The sequence below is a fragment of the Eumetopias jubatus genome, unplaced genomic scaffold, assembly GCF_037043125.1.
Source record: "Eumetopias jubatus isolate StellerSeaLion01/CBP00866 unplaced genomic scaffold, mEumJub1_p1.0 scaffold_8, whole genome shotgun sequence".
Classification (NCBI taxonomy): Eukaryota; Metazoa; Chordata; class Mammalia; order Carnivora; family Otariidae; genus Eumetopias; species Eumetopias jubatus.
Window position 1 is genome coordinate 40,894,515 of NW_028274814.1, and position 18,077 is coordinate 40,912,591.

The 18,077-nt window shown below is 40.2% G+C and overlaps 1 protein-coding gene across 1 annotated transcript in view; it reads left to right on the top strand.

Moving 5' to 3' along the window:
- TULP3 (TUB like protein 3) overlaps window positions 1–18,077 on the top strand; it is a 57,134-nt gene that overhangs the window by 24,635 nt on the left and 14,422 nt on the right. The window contains exon 2 of the mRNA XM_028121129.2: window positions 12,438–12,489. Within this exon, the coding sequence (XP_027976930.1) occupies window positions 12,438–12,489 (52 nt within the window). The remainder of the gene's footprint in view (window positions 1–12,437; window positions 12,490–18,077) is intronic.

Below are 18,077 nucleotides of genomic sequence, written 5' to 3' on the forward strand. Positions count from 1 at the left end.
ATTTATTTGAGAGAGAGAGAGAATGAGATAGAGAGCATGAGAGGCAAGAGGTTCACAGGGAGCAGCAGACTCCCTGCTCAGCAGGGAGCCCGATGTGGGACTCAATCCCGGGACTCCAGGATCATGACCTGAGCCGAAGGCAGTCGATTAACCAACTGAGCCACCCAGGCGCCCCTCCATCCTTCCTTCTTACTCTCAGATACCCCCTGCTTTTTGTTACTACTGATTAGTTTGTATCTTTAGAATTTTACATAAGTGTCATCTTGGGTGTGTTCTCTTGTACTTAGCAGAATGATGTTGGTATTCATCCATTTTGTCGTGTGTATCAATAGTTTTTTCCTGTTTATTGCCAGATAGTATCCCTCATAAAATTTATCTATTCATCCGATGATGGACATTTGGGTTGTTTTCACGTTTTGGCTAATACAAATAAAGCTGCTAAAAAAAAATAAAGCTGCTATGAACATCCATAGATAGTTTTGTTTTTTGTTTTTGTTTTTGTGGACATATGCCTTCATGATATCTTAGGTAAATTTCGGAGTGGAGTGCTTGGATCAAATAGTTGGTATATGTTTGACATTTTAAAGAAAGTACCTGAAAGTGGTTGCGCATTTTGCATATACCTGCTGGTTGGCCAGCCATGTGAGTTCAAGTTGCTTTACACCCTCACCAACACTGATGGTCAGTCTTTAATTTCTAGCCTTTCCATTGGTTATGTATTGATATTTCATTGTGGTTTTAATATGCATTTTTGTAATGACTCATCATATTGAGCATCTTTCCTTGTACTTATTGACCATTCATATTTCTTCTTTTGTGAAATCAATGTTGAAACCTTTTGTCCAATTTTTAATTGGGTTGTCTTTTTTTTTTTTTAAAGATTTTATTTATTTATTTGAGAGAGAGAGAGAATGAGAGATAGAAAGCACGAGAGGGAAGAGGGTCAGAGGGAGAAGCAGACTCCCTGCTGAGCAGGGAGCCCGATGCGGGACTCGATCCCGGGACTCCAGGATCATGACCTGAGCCAAAGGCAGCTGCTTAACCAACTGAGCCACCCAGGCGCCCTGGGTTGTCTTCTTAGTAAACTGATAAGACTACTTTTGATTTTAAATATAAATCCTGTGTTAGATATGTATTTTGCAAATATTTTCTCATCTGAGGCTGGCCCTTTAAATTTCGTAAGAATATCTTTTGCAGAACAAAAGCCCCAGGTGAGGAGAAAATATTTTTTATTGAGGTATAATTGATATATAACATTAGTTTCAGGTGTACAGCATAATGATTCAATATTTGTATGTATTGTGAAATGATCACACTAAGTGTAGTTGATGTTCATAACCATATAGTTACAAAATTTGTTTTTTCTTGTGATGAATGCTTTAAAGATCTCTCTTAGCAACTTTCCAATATGCAATGCATTATTATTAACCATGCATTACATCTCCATGACTTACTTATTTTATAATTTATTTATTTTATAACCCTTTGATCCCCTTCACCCATTTTGCCTAGTCCCCATCTGCCTCTGGCAACCACCAGTCTGTTCTATCTATCAGCTTGTTTTTTTTATTTTGTTTGTTTGTTTTAGATGCCACAGATAAGTGAGATAATACAGTATTTGTGTTTTCTCTGATTTACTATTTGGCTATTGTAAATAATGCTGCAGTGACCATGGGGTGCACATATCTTTTCAAGTTAAGGCTTTTCTTTTTCAGATAAATACCCAGAAATAGAATTATTGGATCATATGGAAGCTCTATTTTTAATTTTAAAAATATTTTGATTTATTTATTTGAGAGAGAGAGAACAAGTCAAGGGGAGGGGTAGAGGGAGCGGGAGAAGCAGACTCCCCACTGAGCCAGGAGCCTGACATGGGGCTCCATCTCAGAACCCTGGGATCATGACCTGAGCCAAAGGCAGATGCTTAACCAACTGAGCTACCCGGGCTCTATTTTTAATTTTTTAAGGAACCTCCATACTGTTTTCCATAGTGGCTGCACCAATTTACATTCTCACGAGCAGTGCACAAGGGTTCCATTTTCTCCACATCCTCAACAACACTTGTTATTTCTTGTCTTTTTTTTTTTTTTTTTTTTAAGATTAGGCGTCTGCCTTCAGCTCAGGTCATGGTCCCAGGGTCCTGGGATCGAGCCCCGCATCGGGCTCCCTGCTCAGCGGGAAGCCTGCTTCTCCCTCTCCCACTCCCCCTGCTTGTGTTCCCTCTCTCACTGTGTCTCTCTCTCTGTCAAATAAATAAATAAAATCTTAAAAAAAAAAAGATTTTATTATTTGAGAGAGAGAGAGCGCGCACAAGCGGGGCAGAAGGAGAAGCAGGCTCCCCGCCTAGCAGGGAGCCTGCCACTGGGCTTGATCCCAAGACCGTGGGGTCATGACCTGAACTGAAGGCAGCTGCTTAACCAACTGAGCCACCTAGGCACCCCTCTTGTCTTTTTGATACTAGCCATTCTGACAGGTGTGAGGTGATATCTCACTGTGGTGTTCATTTGCATTTTGCTGATGATCAGTGATATTGAGCACTTTTTCACGTACCTGTTGGCCATCTGTCCGTCTTTGGAAAAATGTGTATTCAGATCTTCTGCCTACTTTCAAATCAGATTATTGGGGGTTTTTTTTGCTATTGTACGAGTTCTTTATTTATTTTGGATTTTAACCTCTTATCAGCTATATGATTTGCAAATATTTCCTTCCATTCAATAGGTTACTTTTTCATTCTGTTTGTTTCCTTTGCTGTGCAGAAACTTTTTACCTTGATGTAGTCTCACTAAAAGTTTTTTTTTAATGAAGTCCAATTTGTTGATTTTATTGATTTTTAGTATGTGTATTTAAGTAAAAGGCATAATCAAACCTACAGTTTTTCGCCCAGAAGTGGGAGTCAAATCTTTGATTAAGTATGAATAACTGGCTAGATTTAAGAATTTAAAAATTACATTGCTTTATGTAATTACTTGTCTTCAGTTACTAAACCTTTTTTCCTTCATCTTTCCTGTAATATCACCTTTTTAATAATTCTTTTGCACACATAGTACATTTGTTCCTGATAGAGTTGAACCAGATTTTCATAAATTGTTTTTATTGTAACTCTGTACAGGCAGCTAATGACTAAAGATTTACAATTATGAATGCCTCTAACTAAAACAAGTATGAAATTGCCTTCTAAGTTGTCCCCTTTCTCAATCCACATTGGCATTTATTGCATTTATTAAAATAAAATAGGGTAAGCCTTTCCTTCTCCTTTTTTTTTTTTAAAGATTTTATTTATTTATTTGACAGAGAGAGACACAGCGAGAGAGGGAACACAAGCAGGGCGAGCGGGAGTGAGAGAGGGAGAAGGAGGCTTCCCAGGACCCCAGGATCATGACCTGAGCCGAAGGCAGACGCTTAATGACTGCGCCACCCAGGCGCCCCTCCTTCTTTCTTAACTAATTCCTGAGACTAAAAAGTATCATTTGTGATATTATGAAGCAATATTATAATCAGCAAAGGAAGTGCTCACTCAAGTTACTATGAGAAAAGCCACGGACTGCTCACAGCCTTCAGTTTTGCAAGTCAGCCTGCTGCGTTTCTGGCAAGGGTGTTGTTTACTCCCTCCAGTACCACAGAAGGAGCCTGTTTAGCCTCCTGCATCACTGGCCAAATTGCAGCTAAGTGCTGATTACAGCATCCTGATTATCTGGTATCGTGTAGGAGGCAGCAAGAAGCCTTCCCTGACTGGACAGCGGCAATGGACTTTGTGTTCGAAAAATTTATTACTTTTTTTTTTTTTGCACGCTGAGAGAACTTGACAGGAATGTTAAAAGTGCAGAGTGATCCTAGAATCTACTAGGTCATTGATACGTTATTAAATGCTTCAAACTGTTTGGCAACATGGTCTGTTGGGTCCAGCTCTAGACTAGCAATTCAGTGAGTAATGTTTTCAAGTAGGCTCTAAGTGTCTCAGATTTATCTTGGGTAAATTTTGTTATTGTTCCATACCATCTCCATTCCTTAGAAATACTGTGTGTGTAAATTAGGTGCTAGATTAAAGGGCATGTGGATTTTTAAGTGTACCCTGAAATGTGCATTACACAAAATGTCTGTTTTCTTGTTTTTTCCCTCTAGTTTCTTATTTTGAAAAAATTTTAATATGCTGAAATCTAGCAAGAAAAGTAAATTGATAACCTATGCCCTGTACCTAGAGTCACTGCTTATTAACATTATTTTTTATTATCTCACATTAAACAATCTTTTAAATTAGATGTACAAAAAAGTTGTAAAAATATAAGAGAATTCCTTGACCAAGTTTCCCCTAATGTTGATATCTTACTTAACCATAGTAAGTTACCAAAACCAGGACATTAATACTGATTCAGTACCATTAACTAATCCACAGGTCTTTTTGGAGTTTTTTTTTTTTCTTTCCAAGATTTTATTTATTTATTTGACAGAGAGACAGCGAGAGAGGAACACAAGCACGGGGAGTGGGAGAGGGAGAAGCAGGCTTCCCGCTGAGCAGGGAGCCCAACTGGGGGCTCGATCCCAGGACCCTGGGATCATGACCTGAGCCGAAGGCAGACGCTTAGCGACTCAGCTACCCAGGTGCCCCATCTTTTTGGAAGTTTTGCCAGTTTTCCCACTAATGTCTCTTAATAGTTTGGGATCCAAATCCAGGATCCCGTAGTCTACTTAGTTGTCATGTTTCTTTAGTCTTCTCCAACCTTCTCCAGCCTGGGTAGTGTCTCAGTCTTTCTTTGCCTTTTCTGATCCTGAGGCTTTTTTAAAAGTCAAAGTATAGTTGACACACAATGTTCCATTAGTTTCAGGTGTACAATATAGTGATTCAACAACTCTGTGCTCTGCTCACCACAAGCATAGCTCCCATCTGTCACCATACAAGGCTGTTACAGTACCATTGACTACATTCCCTATGCTGTACCTTTCATCCCCGTGACTTATTCATCCCCTAACTGGAAGCCGTACCTCCCACTCCCCTTCATCCCTTTTGATCTTCAGACTTTTGAAGAGTACTGGCCATTTCTTTTGTTAGCGTGTTTCTCAGTTTGGGTTCCTCTGCTGTTTGCTATGTTTAAATTAAGGCTGTGCATTTTTGGCAAGAATACCACCAACATGGGCGCCTGGGTGGCTCAGTCGGTTAAGTGTCTGCCTTTAGCTTGGGTCATGATCCCAGGGTCCTGGGATTGAGCCCCATGTGGGGCTCCCTGCTCAATGGAGAGTCTGCTTCTTCCTCTCCTTCTACCCCTCCCCCTGCTTGTGCTCTCTCTCTCAAATAAATAAATAAAATCTTAAAAAAAAAAAAAGAATACCACCAACATGATTCTGTGCCTTTCTTGGCACATCATATCAGGAGGAGCATGATGTGTCTTCTTACTGGTGATGTTAATCTTAATCCCTTAGTTAAGGTGCTGTCTTCCAGGTTTTTCCACTATAAAGTTACTATTTTTTTCCGTTGGAATCAGTAATTATCTTGTGGGCAGATACTTTGACACTATGCAAATATCCTGTTTCTCATCATATTTTCAACCGCTAATTTTAGCATCCACTGGTGATTCTTGCCTGCAATAATTATTACTGTGGTGTTTGCCCTTGGTGACTTTCTATTTCCATCATTCCTTTTATCTTTTTTATTTTATTTTTTTAAAGATTTTATTTATTTGACAGAGAGAGACAGTGAGAGAAGGAACACAAGCAGGGAGTGGGAGAGGGAGAAGCAGGCTCCCTGCTGAGCAGGGAACCGATGTGGGGCTCAATCCCAGGATGCTGGCATCATGACCTGAGCTGAAGGCAGTCACTTAATGACTGAGCCACCTAGGTGCCTCTCCTTTTATCTTTTTTAATTGGATTTTTTATTCTGTAAGGAAGAGCTTTTTACCTTTTTTTAGTTTATTTATTCATTTATTCATTATTTATCTGTATAATTATGGACTCATGGATACTCATACTACCCTGTTCCTGTTCCCTCGTTATTTCTACCTTATTCACACTCCTGTATGACCACAATACTATTATCACGTGTGGGACACTTCACATTAATATACTAATACCCTTGTCTAATGTGCTGTTCATAGATATCCTCAGTGCACCCATAATAGTCTTTACTGTATGTTTTGATCCATAATTCAAGGGTTATGTGTTATATTTTCTTTTTTTTTTAAAGATTTTATTTATTTATTTGACACAGAGAGATCACAAGCAAGGGGGAGGGGGGCAGAGGGAGAGGGAGAAGCAGGCTCCTGGCCGAGCAGGTAGCCCGATGCGGGGCTCGATCCCAGGACCCTGGTATCATGACCTGAGCCGAAGGCAGACACTTAACCGACTGAGCCACCCAGGTGACCCTGTGTTATATTTTCTTGCCAGAAATCTCTTAAATCTCCTCCACTCTAACCTAGAACTATTTTTTTCATCTCTCTTGATAAGGATGTTTCTGAAGAATCATGAGAGTTGTCTTGCAGAATTTCCCTCCATTTGGTTTGTTTCCTCTTGAATAGATTTAAGACAAACATTATTGGCAGGAATGTTGCATACATTATATTGTATTCTTTTCAGTACCTCACATCAGGGAATACCATATGTCGGTCTGTCCCATCATAGTTGCTGTATCCCTTCATTTGGTTAAGGTGATGTCTGCCAGATTTCCTCATTGTAATGTTACCTTTTCCTCTTTGTAATTAATATAATCTGTGGGGGAGATACTTGAGATTGTGTTGAATATCCTGCTTCACTCAGTGGTTATAGGATCCATCAATGTTTCTTGCAAGAGTCAATTATTAATATGGTGGTTATAAAGTCATGATATTCTACTTCTATTCATTCTGTATTTATTAGTTGGCATTCTGTAACAGATCGAGCCCCGCATCGGGCTCCCTGCTTACCGGGAAGCCTGCTTCTCCCTCTCCCACTCCCCCTGCTTGTGTTCCCTCTCTCGCTGTGTCTCTCTCTGTCAACTAAATAAATAAAATCTTATAAAAAAAAAAAGATCTTTGTTATACCATTTTTTTTTAGAATTAGTATAGACTCATTTTTATAATAACAGCTTTATTGCAATGTATTCCTATACCATACAATACGCCCCTTTAAATTATACACACTTCACTGGTTATTAGTATATTCACTAAAGTGTGCAGCCATCACCACAGTTAATTTTAGGACATTTTCATCACTTCAAAAAGCTATCCCATGCCCTTTAGCTATCATCCCCCAACTTTCATCCCTCCAAGACCCTAAGCAATCACTAATCTTTCTGCCTTTATAAATTTGCCTATTCTGGACATTTCATGAAAATGGAATCATATAGGGGGTTCTGGGTGGCTCCGTTGTTAAGCATCTCCCTTGGGCTCAGGTCATGGTCCCAGGGTCCTGGGATCGAGCCCTGCATCAGGCTCCTTGCTCTGCAGGAAGTCTGCTTCTCCCTCTCCCTCTGCCTGCCCCTCTGCCTGCTCGTTCTCTGTCTCGCTCCTTCTTTGTCAAATAAATAAATAAAATTTTTAAAAAGACCAGAATCATACAGTATGTGTGGTCTTTTGTTGATTGGCTTCTTTCATGTAGCATAATGTTTTCCAGGTTCTCCCATGTTTCAGTACTTACTCCTTTTTATGGCTGATTTAATACTTCATTAAGTAGATAAACCAGATTTTGTTTACTTGTTCATTAGTTGATGGACACTTGAGAGGTTTCTACTTTTGGGCTCTTGTGAATAATGATGCTATAAAAATTTGTATGCAAACAACAACGTAAATGTACTCAACACTACCGAACTGTCCACTTAAAAATGGTTAAAATGTTTCATTTTATGGTACATGTCTTTACCATAATAAAAAAAGAAAAAAATTTATGGAAAGTCCATGTGATAGACTATTAGATAGCCATTTAATATTCTATTTCAAAAACCTATATAATAACATAAAAGATGCTTATGATATAATCTTGAGTTAAAATGGTACAAAAATCATAAATATTATTTCAAATGTATAGAAATACTCGTAAAGATTGTTTCCTTGTTAGCAGGGATTATATCTCAAGATGGTAGGATTATAAAGAGACTTTCATTTTCTTTATAAATTTTTTCAAAATTTATAAAATCGGTATGAATTGTTTTTATAATCGATGAAGAAAAACAGTAGAAAGAAAAATAATTGTACAAAAAGGATTGGCACCAACAATCTTCTTGTAACACATATATTATCTCAAAAATCCTTTCAATTAAAGAAATAATAGGGTGAATAGGTGAAGAGCATTAACAGATATAAACATCCTGTTATAAAATAAGTCACGAGGCGGGCGCCTGGGTGGCTCAGTTGGTTAAGCAACTGCCTTCGGCTCAGGTCATGATCCTGGAGTACCAGGATTGAGTCCCGCATCGGGAGCCCCTGCTCAGCAGGGAGTCTGCTTCTCCCTCTGACCCTCCCCCCTCTTGTTGCTCTCTCTCTTTCATTCTCTCTCTCAAATAAATAAAATCTTTTAAGAAATAAAATAAGTCATGAGGATAAAAAGTATAGCATAGGGGATATAGTCAAAAATGTTGTAATAATGTTCTATGGTGAGAGATATGGTACTATACTTATCGTGATGAGCATTGCATTATATATGTTAAATATATATTATGCTATATGATATATATATATGATGCACATATATATAATGGAGAGTACTTCAAGAGAATGGTGTTCTACGGGCATAATTATATGCCACCCTTGAATGTTGGATTGGTTTTTCTAAGATGTATGTTTAGGATTTTCCCAGTTTGTATCAAGTAAATAGGAAATTTTCCATGAGAAAAATGGGAGGAAATACAGTAATTCCATTTCTTTTACTCTGTAGGAACTGTTTCTGTTTTGTGTTACTTTACTACCGGCCTTGGTTAGGCTTGCTATTAAACAACTTCATTTGAAAGGAAGTAGAGAATATTAAAGGAAAAAAATGCAAATTTCATAAGATCATATTCCAGGTTAGACTAGAAATTCTAGTTCAGATTAATATAAGTATATAAAAATCTGTTATTTCTGCTAAATTATTTAAAACTAAAGCTCAAAGAAAGTATAGCTTTTGATGTATAGGAGGTATCTAAATGTTACAATTATATAGCATCTTTTTAGTGCCTCTTTTGTTCAGGTCAAAACAAAACCTGTTTATTTAAATTGTCTGTTCAGTTTGCCCAGGCTTGATGAAAGGAATTAAGTGGTGTCAAGATAGGCATTGAAGATACAGCTGGTTTCCTCACTATTAGAGGCCTTAAGAGAAATGTTTGAGGACTTAAGTTGTGTGTCAGAATTTACCGTGATTGAGGAGGTTTTAGCATTGTGTGTGTGTGTGTGTGTGTGTGTGTGTGTGTGTGTGTGTGTGTGTGTGTGTGGAGGGATGGGGTGAGGGGGTGGGATAAGATGATTTCTTTTACATGCCAGGGGATTTTGCAGTTCTGGATTTTGCAGTGTTGAGAGCAGAGTGAGGTAGAGGAAAAACAAGATTCATAGCAGTAGCTGTTGAAAATACTAGTACATAACAGTGCATTTTTATACCATGTTACCCATTGCTGTATATTCACAGTTTTTTCCCTATATATATTTATATTCATAATTTTTTGTCTTAATCATTTTCTTTAAAAAGAAAAAGATTTATTTATTTTAGAGAGAGAGTGCAGGGGGAGGGGCAAAGGGAAAGGGAGAGAGAATCTTCAAGCAGATTCCCTGCTGAGTGCAGAGCCCCACACAGGCTCACGGGCTCTCACGACCAATGAGATCTTGACCTGAGCCGAAACCAAGAGTCCAACGTTCAACCAACTGAGTCGCCCAGGTGCCACATCTTAGTTGTTTTATGTAGAATTTTTTCAAATTTATACTAATATCCACTGAATACTAATAAATTCTAGCACTATATTCATAAAGCTAAGATTTTAAAATATGTGAATGAGAATTAAAAACACTAAGGGAAGCAGGAACATATCTAGGAGAAATGTTAGGGCCCTACAGAATCAAGGCCTGTGTATATCATATCTGACATTTTTATTTGTTTGCCCCCCCCCTTTTTTTTTAAGTAGGTTCTACACCCAGAGCAGAACCCGATAGAGGACTCAAACTCACGACCCTAAGATCAAGACCTGAGCTGAGGGGCGCCTGGGTGCCTCAATTGGTTAAGCATCTGCCTTTGGCTCAGGTCATGATCTCCAGGTCCTGGGATTGAGCCCCACATTGGGCTCCCGGCTCAGTGGGGAGTCTGCCTCTCCCCCCACCAACTCGTGCTCTCTCTTTCTCTCAAATGAATAAATAAAATCTTTTTAAAAAATATTTTATTTATTTATTAGAGAGAGACACAGCGAGAGAGGGAACACAAACAGGGGGGATGGGAGATGGAGAGGCAGGCTTCCCGTGGAGCAGGAGACAGATTTGTTTGGTGGAAGAAAACAACAAAAACTGAATCAAATTACTGTCTCCACATCCTTTTGAACTTTTGAAAAACTCTCTCAGAAGCTGTTCCTATTTTTGAAAATTTTCTAATTTAAGATTTTATTTTGTGACTCAGCATTCTTGGAAAGAGTAGAGTATGAAACAAGGCAGAAATGGTTCTCAATTATTATTGTATTATAAATTTTTACTGGGAACCTTCTGTCAGAAAAACTATAAATACAAGGTTCTATTTAAGAAGACAAATTCCATGGCTACAAAAGGAAGCATGGCTTTTCCTGCATTTGAGGTAAAAATACCAAAGCATCTATCCATGGCTTAATGGTTTACCACTACCTTCACATATTTTAGAAGGTGTTATGCATTTTAATAATGCATAGCAACTTGGAATTTATGTACTATCTCCAAGGCTCCTCCTGCCTACTAACCTGTAAGCAGATTTAATAATCCCTTAGATATATAGATGACATTCTGGTTCTCTGACAGTTCCCCTTTATTAATTTCCTTATAAATTATATGCTTAAAAAAAAAAGCTGGGTGTTCAAAATAAGTCATCTCCTTTTCCCAGTTCAAAAGAGGAACAAATGGGGGCGCCTGGATGGCTCAGTCGTTAAGCATCTCCCTTGGGCTCAGGTCATGATCCCAGGGTCCTGGGATTGAGCCCCGCATCCAGCTCCCTGCTCCGTGGGAAGCCTGCTACTCCCTCTCCCACTCCCTCTGCTCGTGTTCCCTCTCTCACTGTGTCTCTGTCAAATAAATACATCTTTAAAAAAAAAAAGATACCATACACAGTTGTTGCGGTGGGGGAGATATTTTACCCTGCCCATCTTGGTTCTTTTGACTGGTCTAATAATTAAGTTGACACAAGACATTAACAGGAGAAAAAGAATTTTAATTTTGCATGTATGGAGGTCTTGTAGATATGGGCCTAAGAAATAACCAAAGCAGGTGGTTTATATACCTTTTAGAAAAAGAAACAATAAATTTGTGAAGAACAAATTTGTGAAGAACAAGACAAAGAAACTTAGTCCTGGGTACTAATTAGTGAAGAAATTAAGCAGAGTTTGTGTACACGGACTTCTAGGCTTTGAATTCTCTATCCCTGGTGATAAGGATGTTTCTTTACCTCCGAGTACAGGGAGGGCAACTTTCACATGGGAAATTTATTTCCTGCTTTCAGGGGGACAAACAGGAGTGTCAGAATGTGCCTGCATTGGCTGTTTCTCGAGTAAACTTTACTTGAGAATTATCAGTGTGCCACTTAGACATATCTGGGAGCAGCCTTCCCTGAGCCCCTTTATAGTCTCATTCTCTTCCCTAGAGCTAGCTCCAAAAAAGAAGACAAATGAATTTTAGGTGGAATTTAGACTCTGGAAAGAGACCTGGATTACGGTCTGTTTCTGCTGTTTAACCTTATGCGTGGGCCTCCAAGTCTGTTTCTCCAGCTTCAAAGTGTGAAAAATAATAGTACCTAATTCAGAGAGTTGTTTTGAGGAATTAATAAAATAATGCATGTAAAGTACTTCACTGTGCCTGGCCTATAGTAAGTACTCAACATACGGTTTAAAAAAAAAAAATCCCTGCATGCGTGAGGGTCTGTGTTCTACATCTTTTTTTTTTTTTTTTAAGATTTATTTATTTATTTGAGGGGGGTTAGGGCAGGGGGATAGAGAGAGAGAGAATCTTGAGCAGGCTCCATGCCCAGTGTGGGGCTTGATCTCACAAATTTGAGATCATGACCTGAGCCGAAATCAGGAGTCAGACACTTAACTGACTGAGCCATTCTCGTGCCACACTACATCATGTTTTGCTCTTTGGGTACTTCAGTCTCCTGAGGTCCTCTGTGGAATAAGTGTGGCATTAAGGATGCCAAGTCCTGCAGATGTGGGTAACATCTAAACACGGATGCTTTCCATTGGTTCCAAACAGCCCAAAGGAGTAGATACAGGAAAAGATGAAATTGACATAGTTGTAACAGAATTTTCTCTTTACATGCTTTTTTCTTTTTCTTTTTTTGTTTTTAAACAGTGCCTTTGAAGATGAGACCATGAAGGTTCGACAGATGAAGCTCAATTATCAGGTGAGTAAATCAGGAGTCTCCCTCCTGTTTTGAAATAAGTGGACAGCTATACTGACCCTGATGCTGATAGTCTTGACTGTGAAGTCTTGGCAGGGTCCTGGAAAGAAGGCAGGAAAGCAAAAGACTTTGATGTTACTAAGCATTGTCTGGAGGTAGTATTTGCTGAACCAAGGCCTTGGGCTCCGCAAGACCAAACTGCTTCCAGGAGCACAGCCATAACACTGGCCTTGGATTTCTAATCACTGAAAATTCCTTGGCACCTTTCCTAAGAATTAGAAGAATGTTAACACTGTATTTCTATGTAGCAATTTGGTCCTGCTGCCTTACATTTCTGCACTGTAATTTCATTTAAGTACAAGATTTTTTTCTTATTCTAAAATGTAGATCTGAATATGCTGCTGGGCTGCTTAAAGCCTCAACTGCTTATAGCACAATTTTCTTCATAACACTAGGTCCTAATTTTCAGCTACATATTAATTCTGTTTTTCAGTGATTTGATTTATGTTTGTTTCCTCTACTGGGCTAAGCACCATGAGCACAGGAGCCAAGTCTACTTGTGATGACCATTATATCAGAAGTTCCTAGCATAGGGCTGGGCACATACTAATCCTTCCCTAAATATCTGAATGAAGGAAGAAATAAATGAACAGTTGTACATCGTTATTTGCTATGATCATTGTTAGTCAGCTTAGAACCTATATCCAACATCTATTGCTTTCCTTTTTGCAGTTTCATATGCATGTTATTTAATTCAGGACTTCCTACAGCTTGAGTCTACCTATGTAGGATCGTTAACAAAGTGTCTAGACTCTGTAGGTGCCTAGACACCTCTAAAGTTTTGTCTAATGTTGGAATGAATAATGGGACTTCTCGTGTAATAAGTTGCTTTAAAGGTGGAATCCTTAAAAACTGGGAAAGAGGTCTCTGCGTGGCGTGCAGGGATGTGCAGGGCCACCCTCTGTAGGGCGAGGCCCTGGCAGGTTGGAATGCCATGCCTGCCCTGGGAAGGCTCTGGCGCTCGCACTCATGTATAGCCACTCCCGCATGGCACCTTCTAGGTCTTTTGTGGCAATGGTGCTAATGGGGCTGTCGTTGCGTTCCACTGCCACTCAGGTCACCAGCTGGTGGGCTCCTGTCTCCTCAACTGCGCCTGGAAGGGGAATGTTGCCCAGTGGTCTTCAGGGATCCCTGTATGTGAGTCTTTGCCACTATAGGAGACCTCTGGCTTCTAGGTGGCTGTGATGGCCTCCATTGTCCTGCTCAGGCCCCTGGCCCACCTCGTGTGCGCAGAGAGGAGCAGCCGCCTCGGTGTGGCTCCAGACGCCTAGCTCCAGATGCCTAGGTGTGGCTTAAAGGTCTAAATAACAGCATCAGTGGCCATGGACAGTCCAGAGCCGTCTGGAGCCACCTGGCTGGGCACATGACCATCACAGCTTCTCCCCCTCCCCCACCCCACTGCAAGGGCCCCAGAGGGCTGGCCACTGCGGACAGGGACCTGTGGGTCCAGCCTCTGGGCCCCAGCCGCCCCGGGCTCTCCCTGCGTCCAGGTGACACACACAGGACAGAGCTTGCCTGTCCGTGGGCCCCTGTGGGAATGCCCGCGCAGCCAGGTGTACAGAGCCCACCCTTCACGCATCTTGGCGAGTGTCAGTGAAATCTACTTACGGGCTTAGGGATCCCCAGGATGCTTGGGTTCCAAAGGCTGGAGACCCTGGCGTGGGTGACCTGTCCCGGGGGAGCCTGGCAGTAGGGCTTTTTATAGATAGACTTCCTTGAAACCAGTGGGGAGGTTAATATAGCAGCAGTAGCCTCCCTCCACCTGGCTTCCTTTAAAGAGACAGGGATGGGCACCTGGGTGGCTCAGTCACTTGAGCATCCAGCTCTTGATTTCAGTTCAGACCATGATCTCAGGGTCGTGCGATTGAGCTCTGCTTGGAGCCAGTGCTCAGCCGACTGCTTGGGATTCTCTCTCTCCTTCTCCCTCTGCCCCTCCCCTGCTGCACTCTCTCTCTCTAAAAATAAATAAATAAAATCTTTATAAAGAGACTGAGGGACATTTTAAGCAAATCTAGTTTTTCGCAACCTCGCAGGAAAATGGCAACAAACTTCTAAGCAGTTATAGGTGGCTGTCTCAGCATTCTCCTCCACCGGACGGGCTGCCTCTAAGCAGGGAACTGCATTCTGCGCACATTATCTGTAAAGTTGTCAGGTGAAGGGTGTAAAATAATCCTTTCTAACAGTGTGAAAAAATAAAGGTGGCTCAGATATTTGGTAATGTTTATTCTTTTCAATGAGAATGCTCTGTGTGATAGGTATATGGTATACATGTTGGGATTTTGTAGGCCTTTTTATGGCATGGCTTTTTAAAAATTATGTTTTTATATGGGCAATAAAAGCATATGGTAAGGATTCCAATAATACTGAAAAGATGTTTCATGAAAAGTCTCTCTTCATCTACTTGGCTTAGTTCTTTACTGGAGACGGTCACTGACTTTTTTTTTTTTTAAAGATTTTATTTATTTTTTAGAGAGAGAGCAAGAGAGAGAGCACAAGCAGTGGGGAGCGGCAGGCAGAGGGAGAAGCAGACTCCCTGCTGATCAGGGAGCCCCACACGGGACTGGATCCCAGGATCCTGGGATCATGACCTGAGCTGAAGGCAGACGCTTAACCAACTGAGCCACCCAGGGGCCCCAGACTTTTTTTCCTTTTTTTTTTTTTTTTTTTTTGAGGGAGGGGTATGGGACAGAGGAGGAGGGAGAGAGAAAATCTTAAGCAGGCTCCACTCCCAGCACAGAGCCCGATGTAGGGTTCAATCCCATGACCCTGAGATCATGACCTGAGCTGAAATCAAGAGTCACACACTTAACTGACTGAGCCACCCAGGCGCCCCCAGATTCTGTCACTGACTTCTAATGTATTCTTGCAGAGATAGTCAATGAATATAAAGATATAAAATTTTATAGGATTTTTTTTTAAATTCAAAAAAATCTTGGGACCTGACTTATAAATGAGGGTGTTAAATAGCCTGTGAGAATACTGTAAGGGCCTGAAGCGCTGCCTTGGGCATAAGAAGGAGGTTTCTCAGCAGGGGGTAAGGGAATTTCCTCAAATACAAGCTGTGCATTCAAATGGCCTGAAACAAAGGCAGCACTACCGAATGAATAAAACATTGGGCTGGGAATCCAAAGACTCTGGTTCGGATTCTTACTCTGCCATTAATTAGCTGGGTGATTTTAGGTAAGATTCTTAAGCTCTGTGGGTCCCACTATTTCATCTGTAAAACGAGGTCAGATTGGATAACATAATAGAATGTGGGGATCTGAAAGTATGGAAGTTAGAGCTGAGATGGAGGTACACTGAGGAAGGCTAGGGTGTTGTTCAGTCTGGGCCTCAGAGGCTGGTAGGATCTTGGTGGAAGGCTTTCAGTCCAGGGCATGCCAACCTACCCAAGACCATGTACTCCCATATCCATGACAGTGGCTTCATCTAGCCGTGATTGTCAGTAAAGGTGGGAGAGGCTAGGGAACCTTACTTTCCCCACCTCTGCCTGAAGTATACAGTGGATTAACCTCTTAGGAATCCTGTTTTGGGAATGTCCCCATGGTTGAGAGTCACTGGTCATGAACTTTGTAGGCTGAGAAATAGTTTGCTAAAAGCAGCCAAAGTTCATAAGTCTCATGAGGATTGGTTCATACTAACCGATATCATAAGTGATGAATCTAAACCGGGGGATTAATTTACTAATTTCTAATGAACTATATACCAGAATCAGCTGATCATCACAATCCTATCAGATAAGTCTGTGGGACGTTTACAGTTAGAGAAGTGGCCTGGTAAGTTTGAAATCAGAGCAAGTAGAGTTTGTAAAATGATATTTATGATAAATATCATTGTGTGATCGTATAATTAATTCATCTCTTCTAAAGGGATACACCTGCCAACGGAATGAGATAGGTGAGTATCTGGCCAGGCCACTCCCTGCCTTGGATGATACTAGACACACAAGATAACTCTTGCTTTAAGTTTTATCTTACCTTATTTCCACACAGACCATTTCCCTTAACTCATTCTTTCATTGTCCAGGTTTCAGTAGTACTGAGTAGGTTAGTTTCTTTCATATTTGTCTTTTTTCCCATGATAGTATAATCTTAGGATTTAATGTTTAAAAATCCTAGGTTTACAGATAATTTATACATGGCTATTTTTGTCCTGTATAGATTTTTGAACAGCTTTATTGAGATCTAATTCATATACTGTAAATATACACCCAGTTAAAGTGCACAAATGATTTTAGACCTTGTATCATATGGAATCATACTTGGTCATTTGTGTCTGGCTTCTCTGACTTAGGAAGAGGTTTCATCCATGTTGTTGCCTCTAGCCGTGCTTCAGACCTTTTTATTGTTGAAAAACATTCCTAGTTGTGGCTACACCATATTTTGTTTATCCATTCATCAGTTGACCAACATTGGGGTTGTTTTCACTCTTTGGCTATTACTGGTAATGCTGCTTTGAATATTCGTGTACAAGTTTCTGTGCAAACATGCTTTCATTTCTCTTGGCTGATGTATCTAAGTATAGGTATCCCAAGGCATGCCTAATATACCTCGGGTAATAGGAGTGGAGTTCCTGGGTCATATGGTAATTCTCTGTTTCACATGTTAAGGAGCTGCCAGACTGTTTTCCAACATCATTGAACCATTGTACACATTCCTACCAACACTCTCTGGGGCCTTGTTTCTCCACATCCTTGTCAACACTTATTATTATTGTCTGTCTTTGATTATAGCTATTTTAGTGGGTACAAAGTGGTATCTCGCTGTAGTCTTGATTTGCATTTCCCTAATGACTAATGATGTGGAGCATTAAAATGTATTTAGTGGCTCTTTGTATGTTCTCTTTGGAGGCATGGAGAAATGGAGAAAACCCATTTTTAAATTGGGTTATTGTCTTTTCATTGTTAAATTGTAAGAGTTCTTTATATAGTCTAGATCCAGGTTTCTTATCAGAAATATTATTTGTAGGGCGCCTGGGTGGCTCAGTCGTTAAGCGTCTGCCTTCGGCTCAGGTCATGATCCCAGGGTCCTGGGATCGAGCCCTGCATCGGGCTCCCTGCTCAGAGGGAAGCCTGCTTCTCCCTCTCCCACTCCCCCTGCTTGTGTTCCCTCTCTCACTGTGTCTCTTTCTGTCAAATAAATAAAATCTTTAAAAAGAAAAAAGAAAAGAAATATTATTTGTAAATATTTTCTTTAGTTCTGTGGGTTGTCTTTTTACTTTCTTGATGGTATCATTTTCAGCATAGAATTTTGATTTATTTTTTCTTTTGTCTCTTGCACTTTTGGTGTTGTATCTAAGAAACATGCCTGCCTAAGGTTATAAAGACTTTTGCTCCTGTGTTTTCTTCTAAGAGTCTTACACTTCCTATGATTTGTTTTAAGTTAATTTTTATATATGGTGTGAGATGAGGTTCCAACTTCATTCTTTTGCATGTGGATATCCAGTTGTCCCAGCACCATTTATTGAAAAGATATTCTTTCTCACTGGGTATATTTTGCTTTTATTTTTACTAGTTTCATTAGGGTACTCTT